The sequence below is a fragment of the Lepisosteus oculatus genome, chromosome 28, assembly GCF_040954835.1.
Source record: "Lepisosteus oculatus isolate fLepOcu1 chromosome 28, fLepOcu1.hap2, whole genome shotgun sequence".
In the NCBI taxonomy this organism is placed as follows: Eukaryota; Metazoa; Chordata; class Actinopteri; order Semionotiformes; family Lepisosteidae; genus Lepisosteus; species Lepisosteus oculatus.
Genome location: NC_090723.1, coordinates 1,719,105 through 1,740,746, shown reverse-complemented (window position 1 = coordinate 1,740,746; position 21,642 = coordinate 1,719,105). Strand labels below are relative to the sequence as shown.

At 44.0% G+C, this 21,642-nt stretch overlaps 1 protein-coding gene across 1 annotated transcript; it reads left to right on the top strand.

Annotated features, from left to right (window-relative positions):
• Positions 1-540: 540 nt before the first annotated feature.
• Positions 541-20,834, top strand: fam117aa (family with sequence similarity 117 member Aa). The gene is made up of 8 exons (XM_069185666.1): positions 541-1,220; positions 4,762-4,907; positions 9,124-9,219; positions 10,188-10,289; positions 12,937-13,065; positions 14,645-14,813; positions 15,787-15,928; positions 17,312-20,834. The coding sequence occupies exons 1-8, from the start codon at positions 1,103-1,105 to the stop codon at positions 17,565-17,567; spliced, it is 1,158 nt and encodes a 385-aa protein (XP_069041767.1). The 5' UTR covers positions 541-1,102; the 3' UTR covers positions 17,568-20,834.
• The last annotated feature ends 808 nt before the right edge of the window (positions 20,835-21,642 follow it).

Below are 21,642 nucleotides of genomic sequence, written 5' to 3'. Positions count from 1 at the left end.
GATGTAGCTGTGAAGTCCCAGGTATGAACTGACTGGCAGCTGCTCTGCGCCTTGTTGAGTAAGTCTTCAACAATACGCTTGAGAGATGGTTTGGGGAATTCTGGGGTACTGTGAGATTGTCACGTTGTCCTCAGAGCTCAGAGAAAAGGTACAGTAAACTGATCACCGGGGTTGAACTGTCGATAACTGTATAGTAAATTGCCTTATGTTAAGAGGCAATAGAAACGCTGTTTTTGTTAAAAAACGGACTCCAGATTGATTTTATATTTAATTAGTGGGGTTGTTTTTGAAAGGAGCATAAAACATCCGGCCTTAAAAGGGGGGTTGTAACCTGCGCTTTACTTAGAGTGGCACCCAGTGCACCCAGTGAGCAGGGAAACGCTCATTAATATTAACCAGGGGGGTGGGGTCGTGGGGGCCTCCTGGGGCTCGCCCCTTTTGCAGATCGACGCCCCTTCAACCAATAACGTGGAAGTAGTAATTTCCTTCGCCCAATGGGGGCCCAGGAGATGTCGGGGCCCCGCCCCCCGCGATTAAACGAGAACGCGAGCGTGGGGCTGTTGTCACTTTTTTTGAGAAACTTGCGAGCGTCGCCGGGAGGGGAACCGAACCGAGCCCGCTGGAGGAACAAGTCTCCCCCCCCCACCCCACAGCCGGGAGAACCGGGACCGAGCCCGGGCGGTCCTGAACACGGCCCTCTGGCAGCGAGGAGGGCGGCGGGTCCCGCACCTGACGGCGAGCAGCGGATGGAGGAGAGTGTAAACTGAGCCGCGGCCGGGAGTCGCTCTCCCGCAAGGTCCCGCCCGTCACGGAAGAAACTACTTTCCCGGTGGATCTTGCACTGCCGGCAAGCCCGGGAGCTCATCGTCGCTGGAGCTGAAGTTGGCGAAAGTTGAACTTTATTTTTGTTTTGTGTTCTGTACTGAACCACCCCCCACCACCCTCTCCTCTACACCTCTCTCTCCCGGCGGAGGGGGGTGCTCCGGAGACTTCACGCTTTTGTTTTCGAGTGGCCGAAAGTACACGCTTTCTTTCGCTTTTTTTTTCCCCCTTTTGTTTTGGTTTTTTAAGGTACCCGTGGTGGGGGGGGCGGCCGGTCGCCATGTCCTGCAGGAGCGGGGTGGGGGTGGTCCGGGGGGGCGCTGTGGGGCTGCAGCCCCTCAGAGCCACCGTGCCCTTCCAGCTCCACAGCAAGTCGCAGCCCCGAGGAGCCCAGTCAGGTAAATGAGCTGCAGGAACACGGGCCGAGGCCGGCCGGGACTCTGGGGTGTTTGTGCTGTTGCATGCGTGTTTATTTTCTTTGGGGTGGAGGGGATACAGCCCGGGATTAAAAACCGCGTTCCCTGGCATGCACGACGGCAGCCATGAATAATACATCCCGGGAGGTCACAGAGGTCCCGGTGTTCGTCAAGAGACAACTGGCTCTTTCAGTTGGCAGACGTGTCGCTCCCCGCACTTGCCAAACCCGTATTTCTTTATTGTACCAGGAGGGAAAAGACGAAAGGAATCGTGCGGGCTGGAGTGGCGCTCCAGGGCCCCCCAGGGGTTCAACATGTTGTCTGGTGGGAGCTGAATATTTGAGATGCCGCAGGTTTTCAGGATCTAGACCTGAGTTCAGCCCAGGCATCTCCTGGACAGCAAACACACGGAGGCTCCTGGGTCAACCTTCCTGAAGGGGAGACGCCAGGGGCCGGAGGGTGGAGGCAGTGAAAATAGTTCCACTAGTCCTATTTGCATAGTAAAACTTTGTTGTCTCTTTAGAATAAGCTTTAAATCTGTGCTGTTTATGCAAAACGCAGCTAGTGTCCATTGGAGTCACTGTTGACCTGTATTTTGTCTTTCAATAAGGTATTTAATGCTTTTTAATCTGTGTTTCTCTAGAACAGCTACGTTTCCAAATGCCTGTGACTGCTGTGGTCAGTTTTAAAATGGCTTCACAAAGATGTAGATTCAAATAATTTATTATAACATTTCATCTTAAAGCACTTTATATATAGTATGCCTTGTACAGGAGGGGAGTCACATCATTCACCACTGATGTGCAGCATCCAGGCGGGTGGCATAAAACAGCCATGCTTTTGAAAGATGCCATATGCTCTTTAGAGTCCATAGTCACTAGCTCAGTTTTACAACTTACCTGAAGGGCGGCCCCTTTTCCAATGTCCCAATCCATCATCCTGGGGCTCTGGTTTGCAGATTCAGGTCCAGAGGAAAGAGCACCACTTACTGGTCCTTAAACCGCCACATAAAGCAGCTGCCTGCTTTTCCCTGGAGGTCCCCCATTCTGGTCCGTTCTGGCTCAGTGTCTGAGATCTGACCAGTTCAGGCTTCAGGATGTGCTTTGGCCAGTCCTACTGCCACTGGATGTGCATGTCTGCTGCGCAAATATGCACATTGTAGATGCCAGTATCCTTTAAACCTTGTGGGTGGGTCTGTGAAGTGTCTTTTGATTAATTCTTTACAAGGGAATTGGTGCTGTATTTCAAGTTCACATCCTTGGGATAACTGTCATCACAAATTAAGAGTCCCGTGGAAGCGGACCTCTGTAGTAAGGTTACGATGGAGATAGGAGCGCAAAGCCATATGGAGGTGCCCTTTTGCAGTAGGGGGAGAGTGCTGAGGCATTCGAGCAGATTGCACCAACACTGAAAGTTTGACTTGCAGTTGACTGAGGTTTACAATGCTGTGAGCAGCTGCTGCATCATGTAAGCATTCTGTTCCGTTAAGAGACCTCTGGATCTCTGAATCAAGTAATTTACCAAATCACCTGAGTGATAACCTAGAAACCCTGCTCTGCTGGATTGATCCTCCCCAGGGACCAGTGTCTCTTCCAGAAGATGTGTCCCCCCCCCCCGTTCTATTTAGTTGAGCTTGTCCCTCATTCCCATACGTAGAGCATTCCTGGCCCTTAAGCTGACCGTGAAACGGATCCTCGGCATCTCTTCCCGGTCCTTTACCCCTCCCAGCCCCGGTAACCTTAGCTGCTTGCACTGATCGCCAGCAACTTCAGCTGGGAGATGGGGCTGTGTTGCGTCACACTAATGACCCCCCTCATCTGGAATACTCACACCTGTTGGAGATTAATAACACGAGATGCCCCCCTATATATAGAATGCAGGGTGGAATTCAAGTTATGCCCAGTGTTCTGGTTTGTGCTCTTGAGTGACACAGTATGTGATCCGTGTGTGACCGTTTCATTACATCTTGCTGTTTGACAATGTGCAGCGAAAAGGCCCTATTTCGTTTGCTATTCCTACTGACGCACACCAGACGACGTTTCTCAGTGACAGCAGGCTGAAAAACAAATTGCAGTAACTGGAAGGGCTGACTTATCTTGGAGCTGTCAGTGCAGTTTGTTAGGTTTTTGATTGGTTGACTTGTTTTGTTAATAAAGGGGTTAAAAGGATTCTCTCCAGAAATGAAAACCTTTTTGTTTGTTTTTGGGACAAATAATGAACTGGGTGGGGTTGCTGCTTTGAATTTTGTTCCAATAAAACAGTGTTGTATGTACAAAGAAAGAGCAGATGCTAGGATTGTTATAGTGGTCTTTGTTCTGCAATTTTTTTTTTAATTGTAAATATTTTGAATAAATGAACTTGAAAGTTGCATTGTATCTAGATGTAATCATGTAGATGCTGGGTTTTGACTACAGACAAGAACTGAACTGAACAACAGATGAAGGTCTTAAAGTCTTTGCTCCAGTGATGCATGAGCTTTAAAAATAACACAGCAGTGGTTTTGCAGTCTAACCAAATTGTCTTTCAGAAAGTCCTGGGCAATGTTGAGGTATGAGATGTTTAGAATATTAACCAATTGACAGAATGTCTTACATAATCAAAGAATTTCTTATGACCACTTTACTGCTCCAAAGTTTGTGTCTCATTCTGACTTAAACTTGAGGACTCCTCACCAGTAGTCAATGTACGATGTAAGTGCTGTTCCGTCAGAACAAGTAATTGATCAGGCCGTGTACATCAGCTAGAAAATTCAGAAGAATCCACCAGATTCACATACTCTCTGAACCATCTTATATTTTTAATTCTTCTTGAAATGAAGTTATATAATTCACCTGAAAGCATTGGTCTATAAAAAGCCCCATCAGGGTAACTTCATGATGATTCACCCTGAAAATTTCACCTTCTGCCACCTCTTCAAGGCTGTATGCATGGCAAAAGTTTGCTTAGGGGTTTACCGTGACACTATTTATTTAGGAGACATTGTAGTTTGTTTTGTGCATAGCTGGTGATGCAGCCTGTACCTTCGTTGGTTTATATTTATCATGTATCAAGTTGACTGTAGCATAATTATGCTGTTGAGCAGAAAATCCAAGAGCTACAGATCTCTGGTTTTAAATCACATTAATTTTCATGTCTCTTTTTTTTAAACCTCCTTTATTCAAGGCAAGCGATCGGGAGAAAGTCTGTTATTTTCACTCCGTTTTGAAGGACGGTGTTTCTAGGTGGCAGAAAAAGAGCTTGCATCTCAGTTGTTTTGTAACCCAGATACTTTTCTGCAAAATTACTTCAAATGAAAATGGCGAGTCATGCAGAAATTCTCTTCATAGGAAGTGTAGCAAGCGATCAATTAAATGTGCTTAACCAAGAGCAGAAGAGAAATATCAGGAACTTGCCTGTGGTATCAGCTGGTTCTTGAGCTGCTGGTGTTGAAGATAACGTGGGCTTGGCCTCCTTATTCTGTAACTGAGTGGGGGATTAAGATAGACCATATTTGTCTTTAATGGCACTGTGCACTGTCCTTTAGCTGAGAAGACTAAATCCCGTCCTCCGAAACCCAGCATCAGACGCACCCTGTCCCTGGACACCATCATAGGACCATATCTGCAGGGGCACTGGCCAAAGGACCAGGATGGCATTGGGATGTACTGCATGAATGACAAGGCCACTCAGGTAAGATGTCCACATATTCCTGATGCCCTGGTATACCTGAGGCAGTTAGGTGTCCTGTTTATTGTGCAGTTTGGTTCATCCGAATGCAAGATCATAGTGGCAGAGCTGACTGGACAGTTATTTAAAGTGGCATGGAGGCACAGTGGCTAGTGTTGCTGCCTCTCGGCGCTGGGACACTGGGTTCAATTCCTGACCTTCGGTTCTGTCTCCCCATGTTTGCATGGGTTTCGTCCCACAGTCCAAGGTTTAGTAGTAGGTGTTTGTGTCTGTGCCTTCTGAAGGGCTGGCATGCTGTCCAGGGTTCACCCTGCCTTGTGCCCGTTACTTTCAGTGATAGGCTTCACCTCCCCTGGATCCCTGAATTTGATGAAGTCGTTAGAAAATAAATGGATCGAGAAGAAAAGAGGTGCAAGAATGTTGCTACAAACTGGCTACTGTTCTGTGGTCACACCCCCACCCCCCACTAAATTAAACAATAGCGTGGGGTTTGTCTGAAGCCATGGAAGAGTAGCTCATTCGACCCCGTTCAGCAGAGCGACTAAATAATAAAACATGCTTTGGTTTTGTGGGTTTCTTGTGACAGCATGGGCCGTTATTGCTATGTCACTCGCTCGTGGATGTGGGCAATAATAATAATAATAATAATAATAAAAAACACCTTGCAAGTTTATTTGGGGGAAGGAGGCCAGGAGCCACTGTACTGAATACACACAGTAAGAGCATGTGTTTTGTAAACAGAAGGCGATGGACTTCACGTTGTAAAATAAAAGGCTGGGTCCTGTGGGAAGAAAATGTGTAAGAGCAGTAACAGGTGCACCATAGTTAAATGTGTTAACAGCAGAGCACATGAGATGTTCATCAACAGCAGATTTTAGGTTGTTTTGCCATGTGAGGGAAAATAAGCAACTTGTACAAAAATTAAATTAAATGCGACTTTACTCCAGGGGGAGTTATTAGACAAATGTTCCCGTGATGCAGAAGAGGCTTACACACTGGCCTCTGGGCAGTGAACTCAGATTTTAAAAATATGGCTGGTTTGGGTCTGATTTCTCCAATGGTAAAGTTTTAAGGTTAATGTACTTAATACTGATCTTTAGTAAGTAATTAATAAACTACTGGTAACTAGTAAAAAAAAACAATGTGATATTATTGAAAACAAGTTTGATAAATGTGAGAATTTAGCAAAAAATGATGAAGCTGGAAGCTTATTGCACTGGCACATGGGCATTGCAGTTGTATTGCTTAAGTTTAATTTGTCTACACGCTTGCAGGGTTAAGGCAGTGCTCAATATTTGCCAATATATGCATTGGGAGTGTTTTTGCCACATACCTTTGTGTTTAACTAGTTCATGGATGAAACTGGTCCTAGATTATCCTTACTGCAGTTTATGCAAAGTGTGGTTCTTTAGTCATTGTAATTTTGGTAATTTTCCTTAACGTGTGGATTGTTTTTAGCAGGGATATCTATAAATTACCCCCTTTATTTATGTACATTAAGACATAACCTTTCTTTTTTCCTGTTTCAGTGTGAACCAGTTCACAAAAATCATGGTGATGAAAGGGTTTAATAAATTCGTGTTAACCTCCCACATTTCTCCATCTTAACTTGATTCAGTTTGTCATCCCCCTCTATCCTGTAATGTACAGGTACAGTATGAGTATAAAAAGTGACATCTTTACTGTAATGTGTCCACAGTGCATTTGTCCGTGCATCGGACAAGAACTGAGAGTTGTCTGTTAATAATATTCTTTGCTGTATTTATTAAGGTACTTTGCATAGAAATGAACATCTAGGTTGTACATCATAACTTGAATGCTTAGGTTTTAAAAACATGTGAAATGGGGTCTATGAAGCGTATTTGGTTTGATTATCTGACAGAATTTCCAAGATCACAGTTGTTCTCCTTTAACTTTAAAAAGTTGTCTTAATAAGGACCCCAGTTTTAAGGTTGAAATCGCATTTAAATCAATAGTTTAATTCTGCTCTTTCTTATGATGTATTAAAACATCTGCAGATCAACTGATCTGCTATCTCCTCTGCGAGAGCTGATCCCCTTTGTGAATAATATTTTCACTTGTTGCTTGGTGAAGCGTTTCCTTTAGTTTCTGGGGATCTCCCGGAGAGTCTGGGGGTCCTTCCTTCGACCCTCTCGCCTTCGGATGACCGCAAGCTCTGGGTTTTACAGCCTGGCGGCTGTACTGTACTTCAGGAATAAAAACTAAAACCAATCCCAGTTATGCAAAGTTTGGCGGCTGCTCTTAAGTTCAGGGTGCAAGTAGCAGATGCGTAGCTTGCGAATGCAGTAATATTTAACCACTTGAAGCTGGGGCCTGCTCTTGATCTTGCCCGTAGTTTCACATGTAGCGTTGGGGAGGTTTTTGTCCACAAAAGAGCAGTCTGATTTGCAAGATGTGTGTGTGTGTGTGTGCACCCGCAATGCATTGTTCTAGCGCTGGCCCACATGCTGCCGAGAACACTTCACGCTTCAGGCTCTGTTGCCTCCAGAGCTAACCGCCAAAGCCTTTCTCGCACGGCGGCAACGCCTCGCTGGCAGGAAGACCGTTGTCTTGTCGAGGCTGCGTCTTGAACTGTGGGATTCCCACGAGCGCTGCAGCTGAACATTCTTAATTTCAGATGCATCTCCCAGCTAGCGCCTGCAAGTCTGGTCTGGTCTTGGACAGTTTGCATTAGGCAGATCTACCGCTGATGTTTCAGAGACGTGGTGTATGGAGGCATAGCTGTGTATCGTCTACACCTTGCTCTGATGTTGAACTCGTATGTCGGAGACATCAAAACCCACTTCTTTCTATCAAGCTCTTAAACATAATAAGCAGCTTATAGCTTATATAGTGTCTGTATCGAAATGTCAAGTATTAACTTTGAAGAGTCTTGCTGTTGAAGAGAAGGTCAGATAAAGGATAGGTCTAAATGATTCAATTACCTATTTTCTGGTCATAGATCGGAGACCTACTGAATTAGTTTCCATCTGGGTTTCCCTTAAAAGCAAGAGCTTCCTTGATCCAAAACATGCCCAAAAGAGGATTACAGTAAATGCGGAAAGTTGACTTCCCATATTTCCCAAATTTCTCTCTGTCAGTGGAAGTAAAATGTTTTGGATGGCGGTTGAAAAGTAGAGCGGTTTGGGGTTAACAGTGAGTTTAACCATCGTGGGGAATGATAAATATGAACTGACATGAGCTTTTGAAACCCACAGACATGTGAAAGAGCGTAATGTCAGCAAACATGCGAACTGCACCCAGCCTCTCATCTGTTTTTAGATGACAGACACTTGCCACATCCTTTTGACATTGGTGCTTGTCTTTTAAAAGGCCTGTGGGTGTCGGTGAGTTGGAAGAGCTTATCTCGCAGGTCTACAGCATTGCTTCAAGTGTTAACAGTATTTTTGCTGTGCAAAGAGCAGGCAGGCTCAGTCCAGGCGCTATGGTGTGCTGCCTGAGTACGGAGGTTCTAGCTCTGCACGGAGCTGCGGTTCGGTACTGCGCCGGGACCCGGGACAGGATGCGGGCGGGTTTAAAGTGTCACCTCTCGGCTGTAAATAGATATGATTTCGGCAGTAGTCTAGAAACGGAGCCAGTTCTCGCATCTTAAGGTGTGCTCCCGGTACGTCTTTCTTTAGGGCAAGGTCTTTAAACAAAGCCAGCAGCTCCTATCTCGCTGACCGGATCAAATGTTTATGCTGAACATATTTAAAAATGCAATAAAGAGGCTTTGTTTCATTTCAGCCTTTAAAACTAGCAGTTTAAGGAAAGCGATGTACAGGAAGAAACTGCAAGGCCTTCTTACCTGGCCAGTTTCTTTAATTAGATCAAATTTAATTTGCTTTAATTAATAAAGCTTATTAATTTGGGAAGCTAGTGAAGCCCATTCTTGAATGTTCTTGGTGAATCTGTGTCCATGCCTTGACTTGTTCTTTGTATAGCCAGGCACAGCAAAGAATGTCTTCCTTTCAAATCCCTTTTCCTTCCACTCCTGGTCAGCCCTGGTGAATCTATAACCACATCCTTTTGTCCCCCCACTCCTCAGTGTCTTATAGGCATTGATCGCCTCCCCATGTCTGTTCTTCAATGAATCGTCACCTAGACTTTTGTTTGTGGGGTCAGACCTGCCCTGTTTTAATTGTTTTCTGCAGTTTCTTCTCTCGTTTAACAAAGTCCATTAAAACGGACGACTTCACCTCCTCCTTTCCTCTCCCAGACCCCCAGCTCTTGGTCGGAGGATCTTCCCGGGAGAAGGAGCAGTGGGGTCCACAAGCGATCTGCCTCCTGGGGCAGCGCAGAGCACCTGAGAGAGGTGAGTGCTGGGACACACCTGTACTGAGGTTTCAGGGTTCAGTTACCTGGAGAAAGCAAGTACCTGCTGAGAAAACTATCTCCTGGTGGAAGTGTTAATGGGACAGAAGGCAAGATATTTTTTTCTCATGTTTTTTCCATATTAGATGGTGCATAATACTTGTACAGCATATGATGCATTTTAATTAGTTAACGAAGACTTTCAAAATCCCTCTTTATAATAATAGGCTCTAAATGTGTGCAGATCTTTAAAACATCAACCTATTGGTAAAGGTTATCATTTTGCTGAAGAGGTACTGTGGTGAAGTGCTATTCTGAGAATGTGAAAAGAGAGCTGTTGAAAGCAGTTTCTGAGAATACAGGATTTTGTCCGAGTTTCATTTTTATTTTGAAGTTATTTCTCGTTATTGTCCATGATCTGTAGTTCTTCTAGTTCCAACACAAAGATGAAATTCTGCATATTCTAGAGTTAGAAGTATCTTTTAATATAGTTCTTTTGACTTCAATTTCTTTTTTCAATTTTGGGCTTTACCCAACATTTCTTTGCCTTTAGTAGTGAGGAATAGCTTTCACTTGGCCCTTGGTTTCCAATTGTACTCTTTATGTACGAGCAGCACAGAGAGGCAGTCCGACAAACAAGAACTGTGAAAGAGTAAAAAGCCTGTATTTAAAAATATTCATTTGAAATGCATATTTTCTTTTTCCCCCCCATCAAAAGATCTTTTGTGTATTGAAAGTCTTCTGATGGACCCCTCGAAACACTTTGAGTCCTTACTAGAGACAAGCCAGTGCTGGAGTGCAACTCACTGTAGATGAGAGTTTTCTGATGGAAGAAATCCTTCCTCATGACACTGAAACAGAATGTCTGAATTTGCAGCGCTGCAAGTGGCGTTTTAAAACCAGCAGCGGGCCTGATGTGCCAGGTGTTGTTTTGGGCGTTCACGCTTCCTCCTGTCCACCCGCTCACAGATTGCCAAGCTGAAGCAGCACCTGCAGCAGAGGACGAGGCACAGCCCGCGCAGCGGCCGGGAGAGAGAGCACCAGCCCCTTCTGCCCTGCGTTCCCACACAGGTAGGTCCCGCCACGCAGGGCGCAGGGGCGAGGGCCCCATGAGGTCACCAGTGTTGTCACGCCCACTGCTTCTGCTCCTTATGTCCCCAAGTACTGATACGCAGATTGTGCTGCTCAGTAGCAGCTCCCCAAAATGTTTTCCTTAAGTCCTGTGACCATCCAGCAATTTTCTAGCGCTTCATCCAGTTCAGGATTGTTGGGGAGCCAGAGCCTGTCCTGGCAAACATCGGGTGCAAGGCAGGATACGAGGGATGCAAAGGCACACAGACGCGCACACACTTGCACCAGGGCTAATTTTTCCAGAAGCCAGCTTACCTACCTGTACGTCTTTGGACTGTGGGAGGACACTGGAGCACCTGGCAAAAAACGCACGCCTGGAATTGAACCCAGTGCCCCAGCTCTGTGTGGAAGCAAAGCTAACCAACACACCACTGTGCTGCCCTGGTCCAGTGACACATATTGTCCAGTAAATGCCTTAAAGGGCTAATTGCATTAAGATGAAGATTTTGTTTTTTCTGTTTCCAAAACTTGTATTTGTTTCTTATTATTTGTGATTGTTATTTAAACACATCAAGCAGGCTGTGTTTGTAGCATGCGAAAAAAAACAACTTTTCTTTTAATATCTAATTGTCCTGGAGCTAAAATTGTATTATACATTGTTATGAAATATCATCTCTCTGCTTTACACCAGCAGTCATTTATATACAGTGTAGTTTTTGTCTTCTGGCATGTTGACAAAAGGATCCCTGAAGTTTCTATCTACGTCATTGTAATCATTTTCTGAAAGTCTTATAGTGCTCCTGAATGGTCCATTAGATGGAGCGTGAAGCAGTAATGTCAAAGCTGCAGAGAGGAGACCCTTTGGGCTTGTGGCCTGGGCTCCCTACTGCAGCTGAGCCCTGGGCAGCCTTTCTGAGGTTTTGTGCAGTCAGCTTGGTGGCAGAAGGCCGTGGTCAGCCGTGCCCAAGCAGTGAATTCGCAGGATACGAACTGATTCGTAAAAGGAGAAACAGGAAAGTACAGATACAAGCTGCTCCCTTTACAAGATCCTGTTTTATTGCTGCCATGACCATATCCTTTGTGATTTGATGCCAGTTGGGTTCCTGCTGTTCCTCCTGCAGCCCCGATTAGCTCTTTCATGAGCGGTGATCTCATTTGGGGGATGGGTGTAGTTTCCCAATTGAAATATGTAATTTTTCTGAAGCAAGGAGCCCTCTATAAATTTGTTTATTGTACCAGATGATATAGGTTTTATGTTTTAAATCATGATGCAGTAGCTTACTTGATATGAAGTGGATAATGGAAAAATTAGGTAGACCCTACAAGTGCTTTACTTACCAGTTGATTGAATACATAACTGTATACAATAGTAGTCTGTAGCAGTGCTAGTTCATTTGTGTACCATTATTAAAAACAAGTTGTAGAAAAGTTATAGTTTGTATGTGTTTCAGAATCAGAAACTGATTGGTTGAAGTAGGATCCGGGGTCGTAAGTTATAAAGTAGTTTTTCTCTGCATGCAAAATTAGAAAACGGGCAATGAAAAGTTATGAACAGCCCACTTGCCTGTGATGTTTGTATCTCTGGAGTGTTGCTGTGCATGTATAAATACAATTTCTGGCCAAAATATTAACATTCCACTGCAAGCGGGAAATTAACAAGTTGAACAGGATGTGGCCTGTTTTCCATGAGAAATGATCCTCTGAGCAGGATCGCCGTCAGTGGAGCCTGTGAGGGTAATAGGAATTGACCTGCATGCTCCACTGGTTTTCAATAGGGGTGCGATCTGGGCTCTCTGGCCAGAGAAGGTTATAGAACTCTGTGTGTCACAGTTCAGGCCAGTACAGAATTAGCTGCCTGGGACTATTGGTCTAACTGGGCCTTACTTTGTGCAACGCAGGACTACTTTTTTTCAAGCTCTTTATTCCTAGAACGTCTTTTCTTATTTGTCTGATAAAGCAGCAGAGAATAGCTAGCAGACTTGTTTTTAATCCCACACAAAATGCTTTGCCAGTTTTTGGTTAGCTGGCTTCACTGATGGTTTTGAGTAACTTGGCACTTGACCTAGAGCTCTTTTTAACTCAAACCGAATCGTTCCTCGTGTAACTATTCTCTGCATTTTCTACATTATTGATATTCACTACATTTAGCGTAATATATGGCCAGAATAGACTATAATAGACTGCATCCCTTAATCGTACACTTTTTTTAAAAAAAAACCTGTCTTGGAAGACATTTTGACTCAACATTTTAAAAATCCGATTAAGGAACATCAGTAATTGCATATGTTAAAGTGGGGGGGAGGGAAGAAATAAGCTGGGTGCTGGCAATTTTTGTGGAACGTGGAAGTGGACATTGCATTCCCATTGCACAGCAATGTGATCTGTTTTATGAGCAGCAGGTTGTTCTGTTGAAGAAGAATTTAATGGCTTTTAAATTCCTCGTGGCTGTCCGTGCCAGCTCATGATGAGGCAGACCTGTGACATACCCAAGGACTCGGTGTAAGCCTTTATTTAACCCCTTCACTGGCGACGCCTGAACGTGCTCAGTCCGCCGCGTGTCTGTCGAGGGTGTCTGCGCTGTGCAGGCAGGGTCAGCCGCCGTGGTGGTTGTGGTGTCCAGTGGGACTGACGTGGTCTCCCTCCGCAGGTGTCGGCACTCCTGAGCCCTCAGACCCCCCTGTCCAGATTGACCCCACGACTGCGTCACAGCGTGGAGGGCTTGAACCTGGAGCTGGAGGGGGTGTTTGTCCGCGAACCCTCAGAGGAACACCCCAGGGTGAGCTCCGGTACCAACTCTGACCGAGACTGGTGCAGCTAATAAGCAAGATGTCTTCAGTCCGCCAAGCTCCATCCACTCAGTTGGCATTAAAAAAAAATACTGTCGAGTTGCCTTGCAACATCCCTTGATTTGAAATCTGATTTGAAATCTGTGCTTTTAGGTTATATTGTTAAAAGCATGGTATTTGAATTAAAGGCTGTGTTGATATTATTACACATTAGTAAGGCCTCATTTACATTTTGTACAAAATTGGTCTCCACAATTTAGAAAAGATATTGCTGATCTAGAACCCAAAAGATTCTGAGTCTTAGGGAGAAGGGTATCCTACATTAACAGGCTTGAAGGAACTCTAGTCTTTAACAGAAAAGATTACAATGGGACCCAAAGTTATTCAAAACCCTCAAAGTCATTGATGTATAGTAGTCAACTCAAAGCTATGTGGATGTGCAGTTAAAACCAAGAACAAGGGGGATTTCTACATACAAAAGGCTGTGAGAGTATGGAACAAGCTACCCAGCCATGTTGTTGAAGTTGATGTCCTGAAACAGCTGATTGAGGTCTTTGTATCAATTAGCTGCTAATCATACTATTCTGGGAAACCAATCTGCCACCTACTGTATTGCCTTATTAGCTGCATATGTTTCAGGCCTTCCTGAGCTGTGGCCTCCTGTAAAAATTGTGCTGATGAAGCAGAGCAGGCATACACTGTATTTCTAATATTAATCTGTCTGTGGAAGCTTGCTCAAGGTTAGGTATAGCATATTTCTAGCACCTGGCATTTGGTTTTATAGAAGGATCTCCAGATTAACCCAGTGAGAGTTTTTATCCGTTTCCACTCCTATTAGTTGCCAGAGTATCAGCTGTTATCCATCACTCTTTATTTCCCACACTTCTCTATACCGAGAGCGTTGTGATAATAAATCCAGTTCTTCTGGGTAGTGTGACACAGGGAAAAATAACTTGGATTTGGGAGGGTTAGTTTCAAGTATGGGACAATTACTTCCTGTGTTTTTGTGATGTACCAGATTACGTCATAGATTGCAAAGTAGGAGAATTTCACCTTTATTCACTTTTATCATAATTCCACCATGAGCTTAATCCTTTCTGCACATGACATTGTATGTAGATGATTTAGGGAAGTCAGTTTTATTCATTTCATCCCATTTGATTTCTTCATATCATCGTTACTTTGGAGACCTTTATGCAGCCTGATGTGTTTTCTGCAGTATTCTCTGTGCAGCCACACAGACAATTTCTTTTCATTGTGGGAATCGCCAAAAGTTCCGGCTGGAAGGGGAGTGACCGATTTGAATACCGATGAGGGGAAAAATTCCTCAGCACAGGAAGCGCAATAATAATCTGGAAAAATATGGAACGGCTTCTTTTTAAATGTACTAAAATAAGATTGCACGCTCTCTCAGATGAGATCCTTATTTATGAAGGTATGCACAACTGTTAAATGGATAAATTGTTTTCAACTATAAAGAATAAATGAATTTTCCTCTGGGGTTTTCCCGTCTCTCGATATGGCCGTGTGCAGACACTGGGATGGGCTAACGGACTGTCCTGTTGCCAGGTTCTGGACGTCCCAGATGGCCACAGAGCTCCCGTTCCCCCGCAGCGGTGCAGCAGCAGCTCCCAGAGCGACCCCTCCCCGGCGCCCCTGGACCCCGCTCTGCTCTCGCTGCCCCCCTCCCCCTCCAGCCCGCTGGGAGACGCGGGCCCTGACCTCGGTCCCGACCCAGGTAGGCGCACGTCTGTTGGTGAATCCTTCCGATTTCGCTCTCGAGACCATGTTTGATTTTTTTTTTTTCCTGCATCGGAATCTTTTCCTCTTGGCTCTGGTTTCAAGTGGTTGTCTGAAAAGCTGAACTTGAGCAAAGGTTAAGTCTAATCTGTACTTATTTCAACTGGACAGCAGTCGCACTTGCCCAGTGGCCAGACGTGCCTCACTCTTGAGGTGCCGGTTTTAGGACATAGCAACTTTATCAAAAGGTGATGCTTTAAAACATCATACTGCTGTTTATTTGGAAATTTTTGCACAAAAAGGTATGCACGCTTATTTTAAAAAATCTTATTCGTTGTCTGATCAATAATCTCCTAAAGATTAATTGTTTGATTACAAAATATTAAATATTTTTACAGTTGGAAGTTTTTGTCTAAATACTCTAGTGCACTTGGCTTGTCTAAATCAGAGGTTCCCAATCCTGGTCCCAGAGGCCAACACCTGCTGGTTCTCACTTCAGCCCATTTTCAATATCTAATCAATGCCTTAATTGGACCGATTTGGACTGTTTGCAATTGGGATTTTATTTTTACTTTTGAGGCTCAAGCATGCAAAGGTAATGTCAGACATAGATAAGAGCTCAAAACAGACTAACAGTTCCTGTTAACTGAGTAACTGAGAGCTTGGCTGGAACAAAACCCAGCAGGTGTGTGGGCCTCCAGGACCAGGATTGTGAACCACTGATCTAAATACTAAATGCATTTTGTTAATTAGAGAATTCTGCAAGGTTAATAAAATATGCATAGCACGTTGATGTGGACCGGAAGTAATGCTGCTGAAAATGAAGGCTTTCTGCTGGAGGGACTGCTGCTCAGATGGATTAGAGAAGCATGTCCAGTGTCCAGCTCTCTCAGCCTGGTGTAGGACACACACTCTGCACCCCCCCATGCATGAGGCCGGACTGCCTCTGAGTGTCTGTGTCCTGTCCCCAGATCTGCCTTGCGGGACGCCGCTTTCCTCCTGCCCCTCGCCTGTACTGCAGCTCTCCTCCTCCCCGCTGCCCAACAAGAGCTACAGCTTCCAGAGGGAGCCCCCGGAGGGCTGTGAGCGCGTCCGTGCCTGCGAGGAGGCCCTGTGAGTCCGGCCGGCCGCCTTCGCACGCCCCCATTCCGGCTCCTCACACCCGCCTTAAAACAGCCATGGTGCAGGGCGTGCAACACTGCAGTAATCATACGGTTGAGCAATGGAAATGCATCATAAATACGATGCAGCTCACTACCATAGTACTATTTAAATACCTAAAAGAACACTATGAAATATGGTTTCTTTAAAATAGATTTCAAAGTGGCATGAGAAATAGGGAGACAGACACAAAAGTAGTACTTTCAGTCTATTTCAACAGCAAGCAGGCGAGGGACTTTTTAAACCTGGTGAGCTTAATGTTCATGCAGAGGAGGTCCACCTGTTTTGGGGCTGCTGCAATGGTAAATGCTTCTAATAACAGTTTATTTGCATAGGTAGGTATTGTTCTGCTGAGCGTGGTGTTGGGTGCAGTTCACTACTGCCCTCTGTTGTGCGAAGGAAGTTTTGCAGCCCAAGATCACCTTACGGCATGGAAAGCTAAATATGCTTTACTGGCACAAAATTGTGTTTTAATTCCTTTATTTTTTTTTTAGTTTTACCATTTCTTTTAAGTATCTTACCGCTTCTTTATTCTCTGTCGTCGTCATTACAGATGTTCATTAATTGTTCTGGGGAATATAAGTGAATGAATGGCTTGGAGTTGGTATTGTGTGTGTATATATATATGGTAGGATTTATTATATACAGACAGGGTGAAGGGGGGCTAAATTTGTCTAAAACAAAGGATATTGAGTATTCCAAAGGGGCTAGTGCAGATTAAGTAGTGAAATAAAGTATGATTGTGGAAGAGAAACTAAAAGTGAGTTCATTTAAAATGGAGTTTAGGAAAACATTTTTACACCACGAGGGGTGAGTTTCTGGAAGAGGTTTCAAAGTCAGGTCCAAAGAGCAAGATGAAATTTCAGATTCACTGAGCTACTAAATTTACCACACAAGCAAGACAGGCCAAATTGTCCCATTTGTAAGCCTGTTTCATGTTCTTATTTTATACAATGTTCTGAAATACGATCCAGCTCGGGTTAATAACATTGCATGTTCCTTCTCTTTTCAGTCATAGTCTCAAAAAGTGATGATTATTAAAGACTATGTTGAAAGACAGTGAGTAAATGATCGAAAACAGTATTGTTAAAATTGCGTCAATGACTGTCTCCTCCATGCACAGCTGTTGGAGAAAGACCTTTTTTAAAAACCCTGTCCTTTCTCTAGCGTGTGTGCAAGAGTTGGGATCAACATGTCCCTGCTCCAAGTACAAAGTGTGTGGTGGACTTGGCAGGATGTGAGCAATGCAAACAAACTTGAGGCAACTGTGGAAGTGCAAAGTGATGTATAACTCTCAGGATGTGTGCCTCGCTAACTGGAGTCTCTGTCTCCCAGCTCTCCGTGCTTGGGCCAGGCCTTCCTGCTCTCCTGTCCCGACCGCAACAAAGTCAACTTCACCCCTACGGGTTCGGCCTTCTGCCCCGTCAGCCTGCTCAAGCCCCTCCTCCCTTCCATGGACTTCCTGTTCCGCAGCCTCTCCGTTTCCCCGGTGACGGCGGCCTGCTCCAGCGGTGGGGGACCGGTGCCCTGCCAGCCCGGGCCATCAGTCGGGTACCCAGGGCAGCTGCAGGATTCTGCCACGGCTATGTGAACGTCACCCTGGAAACGTGAAGGGGTGGGAGGGCAGAAAAAACCCCTCCTGCTGCTGAGGGTGAAACATCACGCACACGTTTCATTTTCTGAGTATTGCAGAATCCTTTGGCTTATGACCTTGAAAACATCCCTTGCTTTTGGCAATGCAGAGGCCCGTGGCTGCGGATGGAGAACACAGCAGGAAGACTCTGCTTTCAGGAAAGCTTGGCCGTATGTGTAGCATTGCAACAGTACTCCACTCTGTGTGCCAGACAGCTCTGCTGTTGCCAGTATGGGGCTGGCATAAGGAGGATTCACTGTTAATCACTGAGGAACTCTTTGCTAGTCGGAGACTGGAAAGCAGAATTTCTTTGATTTCAGAAGAGAGAAAGGGGGTGTCTTGTAGGGAAGCTCTGCAAGCATTATGCTACAGCTTCCAGTCCTGATTCTGCAAGTGTTGTGTTCTCGAATCTCCCCTTGCACTGAAGGGCCTTGTAAAGGACAGGGAACAGGTGGCTGCCTCTTAAATCAGTATTTCCACTGACCAGAAATTCGTTTTCAGTTCGTGTTCAAGGGACAGCTGTTAAATTCCTCCAGCTTCTTCTAACTTCTGATTTTTATAGTTTTATCCTAATGTTTCTTTGATCTCCATTAGGAGTTAAGTTCTCTGTTGAAAAAGCACTTGTGTTTGTGTTATAACCAGGAAACTTGTTAAATGAGTCTTGAATTGTGCTGCATAGTCATGAAGACTGGCCAAGTTATACTTTTTTCAGGGATGTTTGCTTGCACAATATTTTAATTATTGGTGGCTCTTAATTAACCATTGGCAATAGTGAATCCAACATCAAGCTTCTTTTTTTTAACTATCGAAAATACTGTGCTCTTATTAATAACATTTTAAGGTTTGATTTGCTAATGAAAAAAGTAAGTCTTGACCACTTTTAAAAATGGCCATTGTACTGGTATGACTAGTAGATCCCTTATTAGTGCAATGAAGACAGCTAACATCTTAAATTGATATAAGATGGCTTCTCGCAGATAAGCAGAGAGGTCGGGGGAAAATAGCAGAAATTGAAAACTGTCCATGTCGCGATCATTCTCACCTTCTTATCTTCGAGTGACAGACACAGCATTGCCCAAGAGTGAGAGGCTCTCCACAAAGCTGTAGGCCCCACCATTTCCTGTAGAGTTGCTCCTGTAGCTCCACAAGGTATTTCAGTCACTTCACCCTTTTCAAAATTTTTGAAAGTGTAAAAGCCAAAACATTATCTCCTTTGCCACTAGAAAGAGCACACCTCAAAGTTGTTGTTTTTTTTCTCTGCAAGGTCTTGCTGAGCACTCCTCTCGGTGCGACTGCTGGGAGCCGTTCAAATAGTACACCAAACTGTATTGGCTCAGAAACTACTAGGGAATCGCTGCCGTGCTCCCCCTGCTGTGCATTTGCTTAGCAGCATGTACAGTCAGCCTGCCATCGATGGGGCTTGCATTCTTCCTAGATTTTTGACTGACTGACACTTGAATTTATTGTTTCCAGGTAATGACTGGCTTCTGATTTTAAGCGCCTGGATGTCCAGGCCATCAGCCCTTGATAGTTTGGTTCTTATTCCTGCACATTTCAGTAATTGGAGATAATGTCAGAATTTCTGGGATTTGTGTGGGGTGTTCAGAGGAAATAGAAAAACAAATGATGCATGAGACCTGCAAGCCTTTTTGTTTAGTACACCCGAATGAGGCACACGTTGGAAATAAAGCTTTATTTGAAATGTATTTCCTTTTTCTCTTCTGCAAGTTATGTGATAAGCCCAGGGAGGAAGACTATCCTGAAACATTTTTGGTAAGCAAAGTACAAAATCAGTTCTTCTGTTCCCCAGGTGGTCAGCCAGGGAAGTGATTCAGTAATCCAAATACTTCTTAAAATTGTAGGTATCTAGAGAGCAGTGTTTTGAGGAAACTGTATCCTAAAGGTGACAAATATAAACAACCCCAACAATTTAAAAGTTACTTATGAGGTACAGTAGATGGTTAATATCTAGTGGTGCACTATCATGCTTCATTTCCACACCTTGATCATTACAGAGAGGCTCAATATGCAAATGGAAAAACAGGCCTGCAAGAGAATTCCTTGACTGGAACTGTTCAAAATAGTACAAAACATACCGTGGAATAATACAGAACTGTCTGACTAGACTGCAGGGAAACGATCATGGGGAGACGGATTATTGAGTGAGCAGAACTATAGAGAGGTAAAGAGAAATGTGACGTGCAACACTGAATTTGCTGTTGCTTTGTTTATGGGTTCAAGTACACCAGAATGAGAATAAGGCATGCTCATTTTCTTTTTATTCAGCCAAGTGATGGAGCTAAGCCCATTGAAATCTTATTTCATATATAGCTATTTGTGCTTTGTCACAGATTTAAGTTGATCAGCTTTTCATTTATTTTCGTAGTTCTCCAAGCCTGACCTGTGGTTTAAGTTCTGTCTGTACATGAACCACAGATGTTATGTTGGTGTTTGTAAAGGTAACTTTCTGTAATGTTAATCTACAGAACTTTTTGAAATTATTTAAAACTCCTTTAGGGAACTGAATACTGTTTGCACAAAAGTACATACAAATCTTTTTTTTTTTCTTTGATCTATTTGATCCACTTTTTATAGTGGAGATTGACAGGTGAATGTATTGTATGAATTTCTGTTTAGATATTTGCTACATAAGCTAAACGACAATAGTTAATTTTGTTTTTGATTGTTATACAGAGGGCCTGAAAAGCATGAGATTTAGTCAATGCAAAACTTTGATTTAATAAAATTTAGCTAGACTTTACATGCTGGTTAGACTGAGAATGGTTTTCAGTTATTTAAATGCAAGTTTCTGTCCTAAGGAATTCAGTGTGACCAAATTTGTGGATCACTTTGAGGAAATGGAGCAAATGAGAGAAGCTATTTCAAAAATAGCCATTTAAAAAACAGCATTCTTTATGGCCCTAATCAGTACGTAAATAAGACGGTGTTATTGTTCAAGATTTGTTATTATTCTAAACAGGCTGTTTTGCTCTGTGTGCATTTTTATACAGATTTATTTTGTCAAAAATATTAAACAAATAGCCTGCAATGCTTATTTGTTTTCAATATCAAAATGAATAGCAATGAAAATTTCAGTACTGCAGTCAATCCTTTATTCTAAATGTTGCCTTCAGAAGTATTGGTCCTTAGAGGTTGTAACATAAAGGCTGTTTCTTACAAAATATTGTTACACAATTAAAATGAATAAAAAAGATGACATTCTGAGTTGTAAAACATTTTTGTTGTGTGGCAGCTTTTATAGCTGACGGAGTAGTACCTTTAGTACCCATGTAAGGTGTGTTGGAAAAATATCATCTGCTACGGATCACAGGGGAGCTGGAACCTCTCTGAGCAAGCGACTGACCCAGAGAAGGGTACACTCTGCACACACTCACACAGGGGCCGGTTTTCCCAGAAGCCAATTGACCTACCTGTATGTTTTTGAACTGTGGCACTAAACTCTTGCAAACGGGGGGCACATACACATTCCCCACAGAAAACGTTCAACAAAACGTGTGTATTGCAATGGCGCTTTCCGATTACGGATTATTCTGAACCCGAGACATCCCTTTCAGAAACAGTCGCCCGGTTTTCACATTAATGGTTCGCTTTCAAACTGATCGTACCTGGAGTTAATTCGTGGTTGTAGGGTTGAAAGGGTATGCCAGTGTATTAAGTACACGTGTATCTTCGGTTAAGCTTTATAAACCCCGCCTCTACAGGACACCTTCCTCCCTAATATGGCTTGCATACTCCCCTGCATGTGGCGAACTCCGCCCTTTATTGCCTTATTTGGACCAATAAGAAACGTCCACATTCAATTACGTCTAAGAAAACGCGACGCTTAGCCGTGGCGGTCGCAAGCTCCGAGGGGGGTAGAGGTCCACGAAGTGAGCCTGACTGAAAAGCAGAGGCTGCGTTAGTGGTTAATGTGGAGGTTGATACTCCCGGAAACAAGTTGTTATCAAGGAGGCAGCTTGGAGGATGGGATACCATTCTCAGGACGTGCAGTCCAAATGATTGTTTAGATAGA

Coding starts and splice junctions, on each gene's coding strand:
- fam117aa (XM_069185666.1), top strand. CDS start 1,103: ATGTCCTGCAGGAGCGGGGTGGGGGTGGTCCGGGGGGGCGCTGTGGGG. Junction 4,908..9,123: donor TGAATGACAAGGCCACTCAG/GTAAGATGTCCA, acceptor TTCCTCTCCCAG/ACCCCCAGCTCTTGGTCGGA. Junction 14,814..15,786: donor TGACCTCGGTCCCGACCCAG/GTAGGCGCACGT, acceptor TCCTGTCCCCAG/ATCTGCCTTGCGGGACGCCG.